Here is a 14,207-nt window from a genome sequence, read left to right on the forward strand (position 1 = left end):
CCAAGTTCGTTTGCATGTTTCTTTTCCCAAATGAAGTCTTTTGATTTTAAAATATTCCCAATGATTTCGAATTTTTCAAAAATCACTGAGAGCCAATTCAAACATGTCTAGGGGCCTCATCGGCTGGCTGCCCCTTTGTGGCCTGTGACTCCCAGGTAAGAGGGCCCCTCCTGGGCTGCTCTCAGGCCTCTGCTTTCTCTGCCCTGCACTGCTGTGTGTGCCAGCGCTGTCTCTTCCACCTCCAGCAATGACAATGCCCATTCAAGTGCCTTTTGGTATTGTACAGGTTTTATAGTTCGTCCTCACAATAAGAGAACAAAGACCAGAGAAGTTATCTGCACACACAGCAAGTGAATGGAAGATTCACGATGTCCGACTGCAAAGCCAGAGCTGACTCTTCTATATAGTTACTGGGAACTGATCTCAGGGTCTCTCCAAAGTGAGATAGAAATAAAGGGTGGAGGGGAGGAGGCGGCCCCAGGCATTCCCTTGTCTGCTCCCAGCTACTGCAGGGGAGTGGTCAGCCAAGCGGGATGCTTGCTCCTCGCCTCCCCGCTTCTCTCTTCGGCAGCACAGATGCAGTCTATGCAACTGTTTCTTGGTCAGTCTCTCCAACCAGACTTTGGGCCTGTACACCTTCTTGAGCCCAGAAGCTATAGGCAAATCCTACAGATGTTTACTCAATGAGCGCTGAATGCAACAGAATTAGATGCACTGGTTCAGATCTGCCCATGGAACCTCTGTTTCCCTGAGAAGATTTGGGTAGGCTCTCTCCTTCCGAGACCTGCTCCAGTCCCTCCTGCCCTGGGGTGACCTAAAGCTCCATTTCTCTGCCTCTAAAATCACAAAAATTGCTGTCGCCAGCTCTCTGTAGAAGGTTCTCAAACTATGTGTGTTGAAGTCAGTCAACTAGTATTTCGTGTTGTGCCCTAACAAAAGGAGCAACTAGAGCCTGAAATCCAGCCCACGAACCCCTCACCGTGCTTCTGTGCCAGCCCAGAGGAAGGAGCACCTTCTTCTTACTGGTTAAGAGGCAACAGCTTTTTGTCATTCTCTTTAATTCCTTGTAACTTGCACAAAGGCACTGTGTCTGTTGGCAGGGACTCCATTTCTCTGCTCCTGGCTCAGTGCCTGGTACACGGGAGATGCTCATCACATATGCCGAGTTCATGTGCCTCGAGCGTCTACTGCATGCCCACTCTGCACAAGCTTTCACCGTGCACGAAGTGCCCAGGAGGGTGGACAGATCAGCTTGCAATGCCTCGGCAGCCTGTCTGCACAGGGCAGGCTGGAGTTAACCTCCCATCCAGTGAGCTGGCTTCCTTGAACGTGTTAAGGATTTTATTATAGCTTCATCTTAGACATGCCTTAGAAACTTGCTTCTTCAGGGACTAAGACCAAAACCTGCAGGGCCCAGGCCTGCACGTAACCGGAGTCTAAGTAGATAAGCAGGGCAGAAAAGCTCAGGGCAAAATCACACCCAGACAGAGATGTACGAGATGAGCTTTTCATCGTGGCCATGAAGTCCATGGGCACTGGTGGTGGCTTGGGCCTGGCTCCTAAAAGCCAAAGCTCCTGCCTTCCCTGTTTGGGCTCTGAACACAACCGCTCCCTGCAGAGGGCCAGAAGTGGGTGGGACACAGAAACAGGTGTGTGGAGAGAAGGTGTCCTTAGTGCCTAGTGGAGAGAGATGGGGGTAACGGAGGGAGCTGGAAGGAACAGGGAGGGCAGGCCTGGGGAGGAAGCCACGGTGGAGTGCCTCAGCCACCCAGTCAGCTCCAACACTTCCCCAGCTCGTGCACCAGAAAAGCCCTCAAGAAGCAGCTAGCAGGTGTTTCACGTTTTTGCTTCACCCATTTGCAGAAGCGACGATGATCTTAGACAGAAAGCCCCTCATATTCTTCCACAGAAGTCCTCTGGGATAGGAGGTCTGGGCATGTAGCCAGAAGCTAACAAGTTTCTACAAAGCTGCAGGTTTTATATTTCAAAACTAACATAAACTTTGCATATTATATTATATCCTGTTTATTATATAAAAATGTTTTCTCCTTAGATTATTTGAGTAAAGCTGATATTCCAGGCCGAAGTGGCAAGTTTCTTTGTCAATCTGCATACAACTATCACCCGTCCCCCCATTCCCTCCTCCCCCGAACTGTGTACTTGCAGGTGTGAATGTACTGTTCACCATAAGCTTTGCCTCTTCTTGCAGAATGTCCCCACTCTATGTCCTGCTCTCTCCAAGTCCTATCTGTCCAAACTCTACCCCTCAGCTCAAGGCCCTGCTCCAATGTCACCTCTCCCATGAAGTCTTCCTAGGTTCCCCTCAGGCTGAACGTAATCTCTGCCTTTTTGAACACCTTCAGCTCTCTCCGTGTGCATCATTTACCTCTGACCAAGTTCCTTGTTAGTCTTCTGTGTCTCTGTCTTATATTCCTCATGAAAAATCAGCTACTTGAGAAGTTCTGTCTGATTTTTCCCTGTATCCGCCATGGAAACTGGTGGTGTATATTTAGTATGTCCTTAATACGTGCTGAACAGATCTTCAGACCACTACTGTTAATAACAATAATGATAAGGGCAATTTCATCTGGGTGTGGGTCACTGCAAACCTCTACTCTGTGGTGCATTTATGCCTGGCTCTAACCGGTCTGTGCTCTGGGCCTGTCTCACCCTCAGTGTTACAATGGCTCCTTTTCTAGCTGGAGATGACTCTGGTCCAGGTTGAAAGGATTCACCCAACAACAGAGCGGTAACAAAGAAAACAGGATCATACCTTAATATTGTCTTCTGGCCAAGAGTTCAGCATTGTTGCAAGGTGGCCCTTGTCATGAATGGTGATGAACAGCCCACTAGGAGAAAAAACATGTACACACAGAGACCAGGCAGTTAGACTAGGAACAAAGACCACAGTACTGTGTGTAATTGTATCGTTTAATTTTTCCCGCAGTCCTCGGCAAGGTGGGACCCTGCCCTCAACAGTTTAGAGGGCCCAGCCCTGGCCTTCCTCCAATTTCTCCTCTCTACAAGGCAAGGAGTCCATGGGCCTGAGGGATATTTCCACTGGGGCCTGTGCTCACCAAAGCTTGCACCCTTCCTTCTAGACCAGGCACACAGGACCCCAGAATTCTCTAAGAGACCCCAAGGCTGCTTCAAAAACAGTTGGCCTCTTCTCCCGGTCCCCCCTTCTGAGTACAGACCACACTATGGTGGGCAGACCCCTAGGCCTAGGGCTGTGACTGGGTGACTGGAGCTTGGACATGTGGGTTGTGGTGTCCAGACACAGGTACAGGAGGCCCTGGGAAGTGGGGGATGGAGCTGGGATGGGAAGACAGGCGGGCTGCCAGCCGTGAGCTACTTTTCTCTGCAGCACTAGAGCATGTGACTTCTGAATTCAAACGTGGCCTTCCAGACCAGCAGGAAGGGACATCTGTAAAGGCAGGAGCGTGGAATGTATTTTACTTAACAGTGTATTCTCTTGATTTAGAACTTTTATTTATGTTTAGACCTCTGTATGTGGACCTGAGTCTTCTGCCCTGGGATCAGGGGTGTGAGAATATGTGTACCTGGGCTGGTCTGTGCCAGTTTCATCCTTTCCTTTGTTCCTCCAATGCATCCAGAAAGGCTCCTTTTGCTAATGAGGCACTCACTCTGTTTCGCCAGCATGAGTAGGCAGGGGAGATGTGGGAAAGCAGCTTCCCCCACCCTCACTGCCCTGGCTAACTCAGAGAAGGCTTCCAAACGGTACTTTTCATGGCTTTGTGAGATGCTCGGATCTTGGATCAGATATTTAAATCATGCCCTAGTCCAAGGGCCTTTGGTCTCAGCAGTCTTGTAAAACTCCCAACCCCGGATACACCTACTGTCTGTTCCCTATGTGCCCCACCCAGGCAGCCAAGGGCAGGTGGAAAAAGCCTTACCACAGGGCAGGCTGACTGGCACCACCATAAATTCTTCACCGGCAAGCCACGTGCACTCTCACCAACCGCCCAGTCTTTGTTCTTTCAGCGTTTCTCTGCTGAAGACTNACTCTTTCCAAAGACTATTTTAAACTGCTCTGTTTCCAAACCTCCAACGGTCTCACCTTCCCCCAACTCCCCTAGTGACCTTGCCTCTGACATTGCACGACGCCATGGGACGGCACCTCTGTCAGTGTCCCACCACCAAGCCCGCAAACTTCTGCATCTGCAGACAATTCCTTCATTTCTTCCGTTCCAATGAATATTATAAAGTCTTATACTTAATGATGCTTCTCTCTCTCCTCTAGATTTTCCATTAACTTCCCATTGGCCACAAAATATCCCCAAGTCTTTATCATCTTAAAGACTTCTGGCTTTTGTTAGTGGCAGTCTCTTGAACAGAGTAAACTTTCTGCAGATAGCAATAATAAAACTGTTATTTAACAAAAAATTTTTTAAATTATTTATTTGAGATAGAGAGAGAGCACGAGCCAGGGGAGGGGCAGAAGGAGAGGGAGACGGACAAACAGACTCCCTGTTGAGGGGAGCCCGATGTGGGGTTTAATCCCAAGACTGAGATCATGACGTGAGCCGAAGTGAGATGCTTAACTGACTGAGCCACCCAGGCACTCAAAACTATTATTTTTTAAAATTTTATTTTATTTAACTTCAATTAATTAACATATAGTGTATTATTAGTTTCAGAGTAGAGTTCAGTGATTCATCAGATGCATATAACACCTAATGCTCATTACATTACGTGTCCTCCTTAATGCCCATCACCTGGTTACCCCATCCTCCGAGCCCCCGTCCCTCCAGCAACCCTCAGTTTGTTGCCTAGAATTAAGAGTCTCTTATGGTTTGTCTCCCTCTCTGTTTTTATCTTATTTACTTTTCCCCTCCTTTCCTTGATAATTCTGTTTTGTTTCTTAAATTCCACATGAGTGAAATCATATGATAACTGTCTTTCTCTAACTTATTTCGCTTAGGATAATACCTTCTAGTTCTAACCACATTGTTGCAAATGGCAAGATTTCATTTTTTGAATGGCTGAGTAATATTCCATTGTATTTATACACCACATCCTCATTAACCATTCATCTGTCTATGGACATCTGTGTTCTTTCCATAGTTTGGCTATTCTGGACATTGCTACTATAAACATTGGGGTGCAGGTGCCCCTTTGGATCACTACGTTTGTATCCTTTGGGTAAATACCTAGTAGTGCAATTGCTGGGTCGTAGGGCAGCTCTATTTTCAATTTTTTGAGGAAACTCCATACTCTTTTCCAGAGTAGCTGCACCAGCTTGCATTCCCAACCTTAAGAGGGTTCCCATTTCTCTGCATCCTCTCTGCAACCTGAGTTTTTAATTTTAGCTATTCTCACCAGTGCAAAGGAGTATCTCATTGTGGTTTTGATTTGTATTTCCCTGATGCCAAGTCACGTTGAGATTTTTTTGTGTGTCTGTTGGCCATTTGTACGTCTTCTTTGCAGAAATGTCTCTTCATGTCTTCTGAACATTTCTTGACTGGATTTTTTTGTTTTTGGGGTGTTGAGTTTGATAAGTTCTTTATATATCTTGGATACCAGCTCTTTATCTGATAAGACATTTGCAAATATCTTCTCCCATCCTGTAGGTTGTCTTTTGGTTTTGTCGACTGTTTCCTTTGCTGTGCAAAGCTTTTTATCTTGATGAAGTCCCAATAGCTCATTTTTGCTTTTCTTTCCCTTGCCTTTGCCGTCCCTAGAGTTGTGTCTAGCAAGAAGTTGCTGCAGCTGAGGTCAAAGAGGTTGCTGCCTGTGTTCTCCTCTAGGATTTTGATGAATTCATGTCTCGCATTTTGATCTTTCATCCATTTTGAGTTTATTTTTGTGTTTGGTGTAAGAAAAAGGTCCACTTTCATTCTTCTACTTGTAGCTGTTCAATTTTCCCAGCACCATGTATTGAAGAGACTGTCTTTTTTCCATTGGATATTCTTTCCTGCTTTGTCTAAGATTAGTTGACCACGGAGTTGAGAGTCCATTTCTGGGTATTCTATTCTGTTCTATTGATCTATGGGTCTGTTTTTGTGCCAGTACCATACTGTCTTGATGATCACGGCTTTGTAATATAGCTTGAAGTCAGGCATTGTGATGCCCCCAGCTTTGGTTTTCTTTTTCAACATTCCTCCAGCTATTCAGGTTTCTGGTTCCATACCAATTTTAGGGTTATTCATTCCAGCTCTGTGAAAAATGCTGATGGTGTTTTAATAGGGATTGCACTGAATGTGTAGATTGCTCTGGGTAGCATAGACATTTTAACAATATTTGTTCTTCCAATCCATGAGCATGGAATGTGTTTCCATTTCTTTGTGCTTTCCTCAATTTCTTTCATAAGTGTTCTGTAGTTTTCAGAGTACAGATCATTTACCTCTTTGGCTAGGTTTATTCCTAGGTATCTTATGGTTTTGAGTGCAATTGTAAATTGGATCGATTCCTTGATTTCTCTTTCTTCTGCTTCATTGTTACTGTATAGAAATGCAACTGACTTCTGTGCATTGATTTTATACCCTGACATTTTGCTGAATTTCTCTATGAGATCCAGCACTTTTTGGGTGGAGTCTTTTGAGTTTTCCACATAGAGTATCATGTCATCCACAAAGTGTGAGAGTTTGACTTCTTCTTTGCCAATCTGGATGCCTTTTATTTCTTTTTGCTGTCTGATTGCTGAGGCTAGGACTTCCAGTACCATGTTGAACAGCAGTGGTGAGAGTGGACACCCCTGCTGTGTTCCTGACCTTAGGGGAAAGCTCTCAGTTATTTCCCATTGCGAATGATATTCTCTGTGGGCTTTTCATATGTGGCTTTTATGATATTGAGGTATGTTCCCTCTATCCCTACACTATGAAGAGTTTCGATCAAGAAAGGATGCTCTATTTTGTCAAATGCTTTTTCTGCATCTATTGAGAAGATCATATGGTTCTTGTCCTTTCTTTAATTAATGTGGTGTATCACAATGATTGATTTGCAGATCTTGAACCACCCTTGCAGCCCAGGAATAAATCCCCCTTGGTCACGGTGAATAATCCTTTTAATGTACTGTTGTATCCTATTGGCTAGTATCTTGGTGAGAATTTTGGCATCCATGTTCATCAGGGATATTGGTCTGTCTTTCTCCTTTTTGGTGGGATCTTTGTCTGGTTTTGGGATCAAGGTAATGCTGGCCTCATAGAATGAATTTGGAAGTTTTCCTTCCATTTCTATTTTTTGAAATAGCTTCAGAAGAATAGGTATTAATTCTTCTTTAAATGTTTGGTAGAATTCCCCTGGGAAGCCATCTGGCCTTGGATTCTTGTTCATTGCGATATTCTTGATTACTGCTTCAATTTCTTTGCTGATTATGGGTCTGTTCAGGTTTTCTATCTCTTCCTGTTTCAGTTTTGGTAGTTTATATGTTTCTAGGAATGCATCCATTTCTTCCAGACTGCCTAATTTGTTGGCATATAATTGCTCATTATATTCTCTTATAATTGTCTGTATTTCTTCAGTGTTGGTTGTGATCTCTCTTTTATTCATGATTTTATTTATTTGGGTCCTTTTACTTTCTTTTTGAAAAGTCTGGCTAGAGGTTTATCTATCTTCCTAATTCTTTCAAAGAACCAGCTCATAGTTTCATTGATCTATTTTTTTTCAATTTCTATATCACTGATTTTTGTTCTAACCTTTATTATTTCTCTTCTTTGGCTGGGTTTTGGCTTTATTTGCTGTTCTTTTTCCAGCTTCTTTAGGTGTAAGGTTAGGTTGTGTATTTGAGACTTTTCTTATTTCTTGAGAAAGGCTTGTATTGCTATATACTTTCCTCTTAGGACTGCTTTTGTTGCATCCCAAAGGTTCTGAACTGTTGTGTTTTCTTTTTCATTTGTTTCCATGAATTTAAAAAAAATTTTTTTAAAGATTTTATTTATTTATTTAATTTAAGAGAGAGAGCACGAACAGGGAGAGAGGGAGCGGCAAAAGGAGAGGGAGAAGCAAGCTCTCCACTGAGCAGGGAGCCTGATGCAGGGCTCAATCCTAGGACTCTGTGATCATGACTTGAGCTGAAGGCAGATGCTTAACATACTGAGCCACCCAGGTGTCCCACTTCCATGAATTTTTAAAATTCTTCTTTAATTTCCTGTTTAACCCATTCATTCTTTAGTAGGATGCTCTTTAACCTCCATGTATTTATGTTCCTTCCAAATTTTCTCTTGTTTTTGAGTTCTAGTTTCAAAGGATTGTGGTCTGAAAATATGCAGGGAATAAACCCAATCTTTTGGTGCTGGTTGAGACCTGGTTTGTGACCAAGTATGTGATCTATTCTAGAGATTGTTTCATATGCACTCGAGAAGAATGTGTATTCTATTGCTTTAGGATGAAAAACCCTGAATATATCTGTGAAGTCCATCTGTCCAGTGTGTCATTCAAAGCCCTTGGTTCCTTGTTGATCTTCTGCTTAGATGATCTGTCCATTGCAGTGAAGGGGATGTTAAACTCCCCTATTACTGTATTGTTATTGATGTGTTTGTTATTAATTGGTTTATATAATTGGCTGCTCCCATGTTAGAGGCATATTTACAATTGTTAGATATTCTTGTTGGATAGACCGTTTAAGTATATAATGTCCTTCCTCATCTCTTACTACAGTCTTTGATTTAAAATCTAATTTGTCAGGGATAAAGAAAGGGGGGGTAATCAGAAGGGGGAATGAAGTATGAGAGACTATGGACTCTGAGAAACAAACTGAAGGCTTCAGAGGGGAGGGGGGTGGGGGAATGGGATAGGCTGCTGATGGGTATTAAGGAGGGAATGTATTGCATGGTGCACTGGGTGTTATATGCAACTAATGAATCGTCAAACCTTACATCAAAAACCAGGGATGTACTGTATGGTGACTAACATAATATAATAAAAAAATATTATTATAATAAAAAAATAAAAATAAAATAAAATAAACCACTTTTCAAGGGGAAAAAAATAAAATCTAATTTGTCTGATATAAGGATTGCCTCTCCGGTTTCTTTCAATGTCCATTAGCATGATAAATTGTTCTGCAGCCCCTTACTTTTAATGTGGAAATGACTTTGGATCCAAAATGAGTCTCTTGTAGACAGCATATCAATGGGTCTTGTTTTTTAAATCCATCTGATACCCTGTGTCTTTTGATCAAAGCATTTAGCCCATTTATATTCAGAGTAATTACTGAAATATGTGAATTTAGTGCCATCATATTATCTGTAAAGTCACTGTTTCTGTATATTGTCTCTGTTCCTTTCTGGTCTTTGTTACCTTGGCTCTCTCTTTGCTTAAAGGACAGTCTTTAATATTTCTTGCAGGACTGGTTTAGTGATCACATATTCTCTTAGATTCTGTTTGTCCTGGAAGCTCTTTATCTCTCCTTCTATTCTGAATGACAGCCTTGCTGGATAAAGTATTCTTGGCTGTGTATTTTGCTCGTTTAGCACCATCAATATATTTCTGGTCCCTTCTGGCCTGCCAGGTCTCTGTGGACAGGTTTGCTGCCAGACTTATGTTTCTAACTTTCTAGGTTAAGGACCTCTTCTCCTGAGGTGCTTTCAGGATTTTCTCTTTATCTCCGAAATTTGCAAGCTTCACTATTATATGTCAAGGTGTTGACCTATCTTTATTGATTTTGAAGGGGGTTCTCTGTGCCTCCTGGACTTGAATTCCTGTTTCCTTTCTTAGATTAGGGAAGTTCTCAGCTATATTTTGTTCAAATAATCCTTCTGCCCCCCCCTTTCCTCTTCCTCTGGGATCCCAATTATTCTAATTTTGTTTCACTTTATGGCATCACTGATCTCTCGACTCCTCCTCTCATGATCCAGTGATTGTTTCTCCCTCTTTTTCTCAGATTCATTATTTTCCATCCTTTTGTCTTCTGTGTCACTGACTCTCTCTTCTGCCTCATTTATCCCAGCAGTTAGAGCCTCCATTTTTGACAGCATCTCAGAAATAGCCTTTTTTATTTTGACCTCATTAGATATTAGTTCTTTTATTTCTTCAGTAAGGGATTCTCTAGTGTCTTCTATGCTTTTTTCAAGGCCACCTAGTATCTTTATAATTGTTGTTTTGAATTCTAGTTCTGACATCTTACTTATATGCATATTTATTAGATCCCTGGCTGTGAGTACTGCCTCTTGTTCTCTTTTTTGGGGTGAGCTCTTCTGCCTTGTCATTATGTCCAGAAAAGAACAGAGGAGAGGGAAAATACTAATATGGCATCAATGACAACAGAAAAATATACACTACACAGATCAGAAGCCAAAAGGTAAAAAAAATGAGAATAAAATCAAACAAGAACAGAACAAGAATACAATAAACTGGAGTATGAGTGTATTTTGGTCTGTTTGTTAGATGAAACTAGATCTCAAAATAGGCAAGAAAGGAATACAAAGAAAGGAAGCCAAAAATGAAAAATATATATAAACCGTAAGTGAAAAAATGAAAATTAAAAAGACTTAAATAATTGATAAGAAAATAGCTGAAAAGGATAATAAAATATAAAACTGAAGGACTAAAGAATAATAACTATACCAGAAAAAATATATACTACACTATTCAGAAAAGAACAGGAACCAAACAAGGAAAAAAATGGGAATAAAATCAGACAAGAAATTGAACAGAACAATAAACTCGATCCTGGATGTATTTTGGTCTATTTGTTAGAGGAATCTAGATCCCAAAATAGGTAAGAAAGAAAAGCTTATATATATACAAAAATGAAGTTGAATAGAAGGAAAAGGAAATCAAAAATGAAAAAGAATATAAACTGTAAGTGAAAAAATAAAAATTTAAAAAGACTTAAAAATTGATACAGTAAGAAAATAGCTGAAAAGGATAACAAAATGTAAAACCGAAGGACTAAAGAATAGTAAGAAAAAAACACGAACGCTACATACTTCTTTCTGCAAGAGCTGGTGTTCTACAGTTTTGTGTGATCGGTAACCTTAGCATCAGCTGGAAGGTCCCGCTGCTTGTCTGGGGGAGGGGCCTGTTGCACTGATTCTCAGGTGTTTGCCCCCCAAGCGGAACCGCACCGCCCTGGCCAGGGGGCCGCTCAGTGTAAGCGGCTCCAGTGGAGCCAGTGTGGGGATGGGCGCCCTATCTCTAGCCCGGGAGCTGAAATTTCACCCTCTGCCCCCACCAATGGGCCCTCAGGGAAAAGCAGTCCATCACTGTTGTCTCCCTTGTCTCCGTCCTCTCTCTGTGCTCACCCAGCCTGTGACGGAGCTTTTTTTTTTTGATCTCAGACACACAACCCAGTTTCGAGTCTCCAAACTTTACGGTCCTGTGGCGCGCACCCTGCCTGAGAGAGGGACCTTGCCCTGGTTCTGCCTCTTGCTGCGCTCGTGCTCAGAGGGTCTGACTGCGCCGAGGCTCCCGGTTTATGGAAACACCTAGAGAAAAGCTGCCAGGTCTCCGTGTTTGCAGCCGGCTTCCCACTCCAGTGCCTGGGAGCTCTGATGTACTCAGGCCCCCTGTTCTCTCTGTGACCCCGGGATCCTGACACCACGCCGTCCCACCTGGGATTCCGCCCCCTTTGCCTCCTGAGCGCCTCTCAGGCACGGACGTCCCCCACCGGAGCAGACTTCTGAAAGCTCCTGTTTTCACTCCACAGCTCTATCACCTTCCCGCACCGGCTTATGGAGCCTCCCTCTCCCACCCCGTGGTCTGTCTTCCCGTATATCCCCTCAGATTCACTTCTCCCCACCTCCTACCTTGCAGAAAGTGGTCGCTTTTCTATTTGTAGAATGGTAGCAATTCTTTTCTCAGATCTCTGGTTGATTTTGCAGGTTTTCAGAATGATTGGTAACTATCTAGCCGATTTCCAGGGACCAGACGAAACTAGGATTCCCTACTCCTCCGCCATCTTACCTCACCTCTGAACTGTTATTTTTAAAAATGATTATATTATTGTTACAACATTTAGAGTGTATAAAATACACATGTATTTTAAGGCAATGGAGGTTGGCCAAAAGCAGGCAGAAACTGAAGGGGCATCTACCTTTGAAAGCTGGAATGACACCTCTTGAGATTGACGAATTAACAGCTCTTCCTCCGAGGGGAGTCTAATCTGCAAGCAACTTGGGGCAGCAGGGAGCCAAAGCCTTACTAGCTTGAGGGGCTGAAGAACAGCCACGAAGTGAAAGGGGGCATTCTGGAAGGGAAGGAGCCACAGAAAGAAGGAACTCCCAGGTCTGTGTATAAAAGCTGCCCACATTATTGACCTGCCGACCATCACCTATGCGTACATGAGGGCCTGGCAAAGAAGCGGCGGCTGGCAGGTGCAAAAACTCAACAGAAATTTCAGCTGCTGATTGGGAGAGACAGGGTTTTACACAGAGGTCCTTTATAATACTCTGCTTACTTTATGCATGTTAGACATTTTCCATAATAGAAAAATTTAAACAAAATAAACCAACAAAAACCACCACAGAAACACAAACTATTCTTGGTTTCCACATTCCTTGCCAATACTGTTCCTTCTCTCTCCTCCCTGCCATAGCCAAACTTCTTAAAAGTGCTGTCTACACTAGCTGCCTCCAGTTTTCAACTCCCACTGCAGGACGTCTTCTCTCACAGTCATGCTGCCAAAGTGAAGGCTACTGATGACTGCCACGTCCCAAATATAGTCAGGATTTTTAGTCTTCACTGCCTTGGGCTTGTCAGTAGCATTTGACACTTTTACCTACTCCCCCCCCCCCCAACCTTTGGCCTCTGTGACTCTGCTCTGAGTTTTCCTCTTCCCTCTGGCTGCTTGAAGTTCTTAGTCTTTCACACAGGGTCATCCAGCTATTAGGTGTTACAGTTTCTCAAAAACTTGTACTATTCCACTTTCCTTCTTACTCTTACACTTTCTCTCTGTGATCTCATCAGTGCCCCAGGCTTTGGGCCAGTAACTCTTAAAGACGTGCAGAGTTTCTCACCTTTGGTACTACTGACATTGGGGCTGTGAGAAGTGAAGTCTTGTGCATTGTAGGATGTTTGGCAGTATTGCTGGTCTCTACCTACTATGCCAATAGTACTCCATTTTTGTGACAACCAGAAATATCTCCAGATGGTTGGTAAATGTTTCCTGGGAGGCAATGCCACCCCTGGTTTTAGAGCCATTGTTCTTGACCTTTGCAGGTCTCAAAGTCACGTCAAACACAACAGGTCCAAAACCAAGTTTATGATCCTAATCTTCCACCACTATGACTCAAAGACAAGACAAAACAAAGACCTAACACAAACCTGATTCTGTTCCCTTCCTCTTTTTCTCAGTAAATGTTACCCCCACTCCATACTAGGACATCTAGGACATACATCTAGTTTAACAATCCCAAAGCTCTGGAATCAGTCCTCTCCCTTTTAATATAACCCAATGCCAGGTCCTTAAATTCTACCTTCTTTTTTAAAGATTTTACTTATTTATTTGACAGAAAGAGAGCATGAGAGAGCATAAACAGGGGGAGCTGCAGAGGGAGAGGAGAAGTAGTTTCCCCGCTGAGCAGGGAGACTGACGCAGGGCTAGAGCCCAGGACCTTGGGATCATGACCTGAGCTGAAGGCAGATGCTTAGCCAACTGAGCCACGCAGGCGCCCCTCACTACCTACTTTTTGAATAAGTGCAGAAGTGAGCGTGTGAACTTGATGGCTGAAAATTGAGGGATGAGCATAAAAGGTGTCAAATAAAGTTTGAGTGAGGGAAACTGTCGTGTGTGCGATGTTGTAAGTGCTCAAGGGATCATCTAGTCTGGGTGGGGCTGGGCTGGGTTAGGCTGAGCCCTGTGGCTTAGACCAGGGAAATGCACATACGAAGGTGCGTGGACAGGCCAGGGAAGAAGAAAACTCCAGAGCCTAAGACTTGCAGGATGCAGGGCTTTTTCCATGACACTAATGGAGGGCAATGTGGGTGTTTGAATTAACTTATTGATAAGGTTTGAGAGCAAGTTCCAGGCATTTACTGTGCCATTTTGAAATAACCAAGGGGCGCTCAGTTGTACCGATCAAGACAAAAACAAAGCAGTGCATTGGCTTCTTAGAACTTGTTTCTAAGAATCATCTCTAGGAAATTTGAGTTTGGAAGATCGTACTATGTTGGTAATAATGAACTTTAAAGACTGCCCTGGATGAGAAAAGTAGTCACACACGGCTTCTTTAAGTTTAAATAGGGGTACTTGCCTTGGTGGCAGTAGAAGGGTAAATAGGTCAAGGTGAGCCTGTAAACCTGGA

At 43.3% G+C, this 14,207-nt stretch overlaps 1 protein-coding gene across 1 annotated transcript in view; it reads right to left on the minus strand.

Moving 5' to 3' along the window:
* Positions 1–14,207, minus strand: part of ME3 (malic enzyme 3) — a 204,266-nt gene that overhangs the window by 64,425 nt on the left and 125,634 nt on the right. The window contains exon 4 of the mRNA XM_040630945.1: positions 2,774–2,849. Coding sequence (XP_040486879.1) covers positions 2,774–2,849 — 76 coding nt within the window. The remainder of the gene's footprint in view (positions 1–2,773; positions 2,850–14,207) is intronic.

The sequence above is a fragment of the Ursus maritimus genome, unplaced genomic scaffold, assembly GCF_017311325.1.
Source record: "Ursus maritimus isolate PB19 unplaced genomic scaffold, ASM1731132v1 scaffold_16, whole genome shotgun sequence".
Taxonomy (NCBI): domain Eukaryota; kingdom Metazoa; phylum Chordata; class Mammalia; order Carnivora; family Ursidae; genus Ursus; species Ursus maritimus.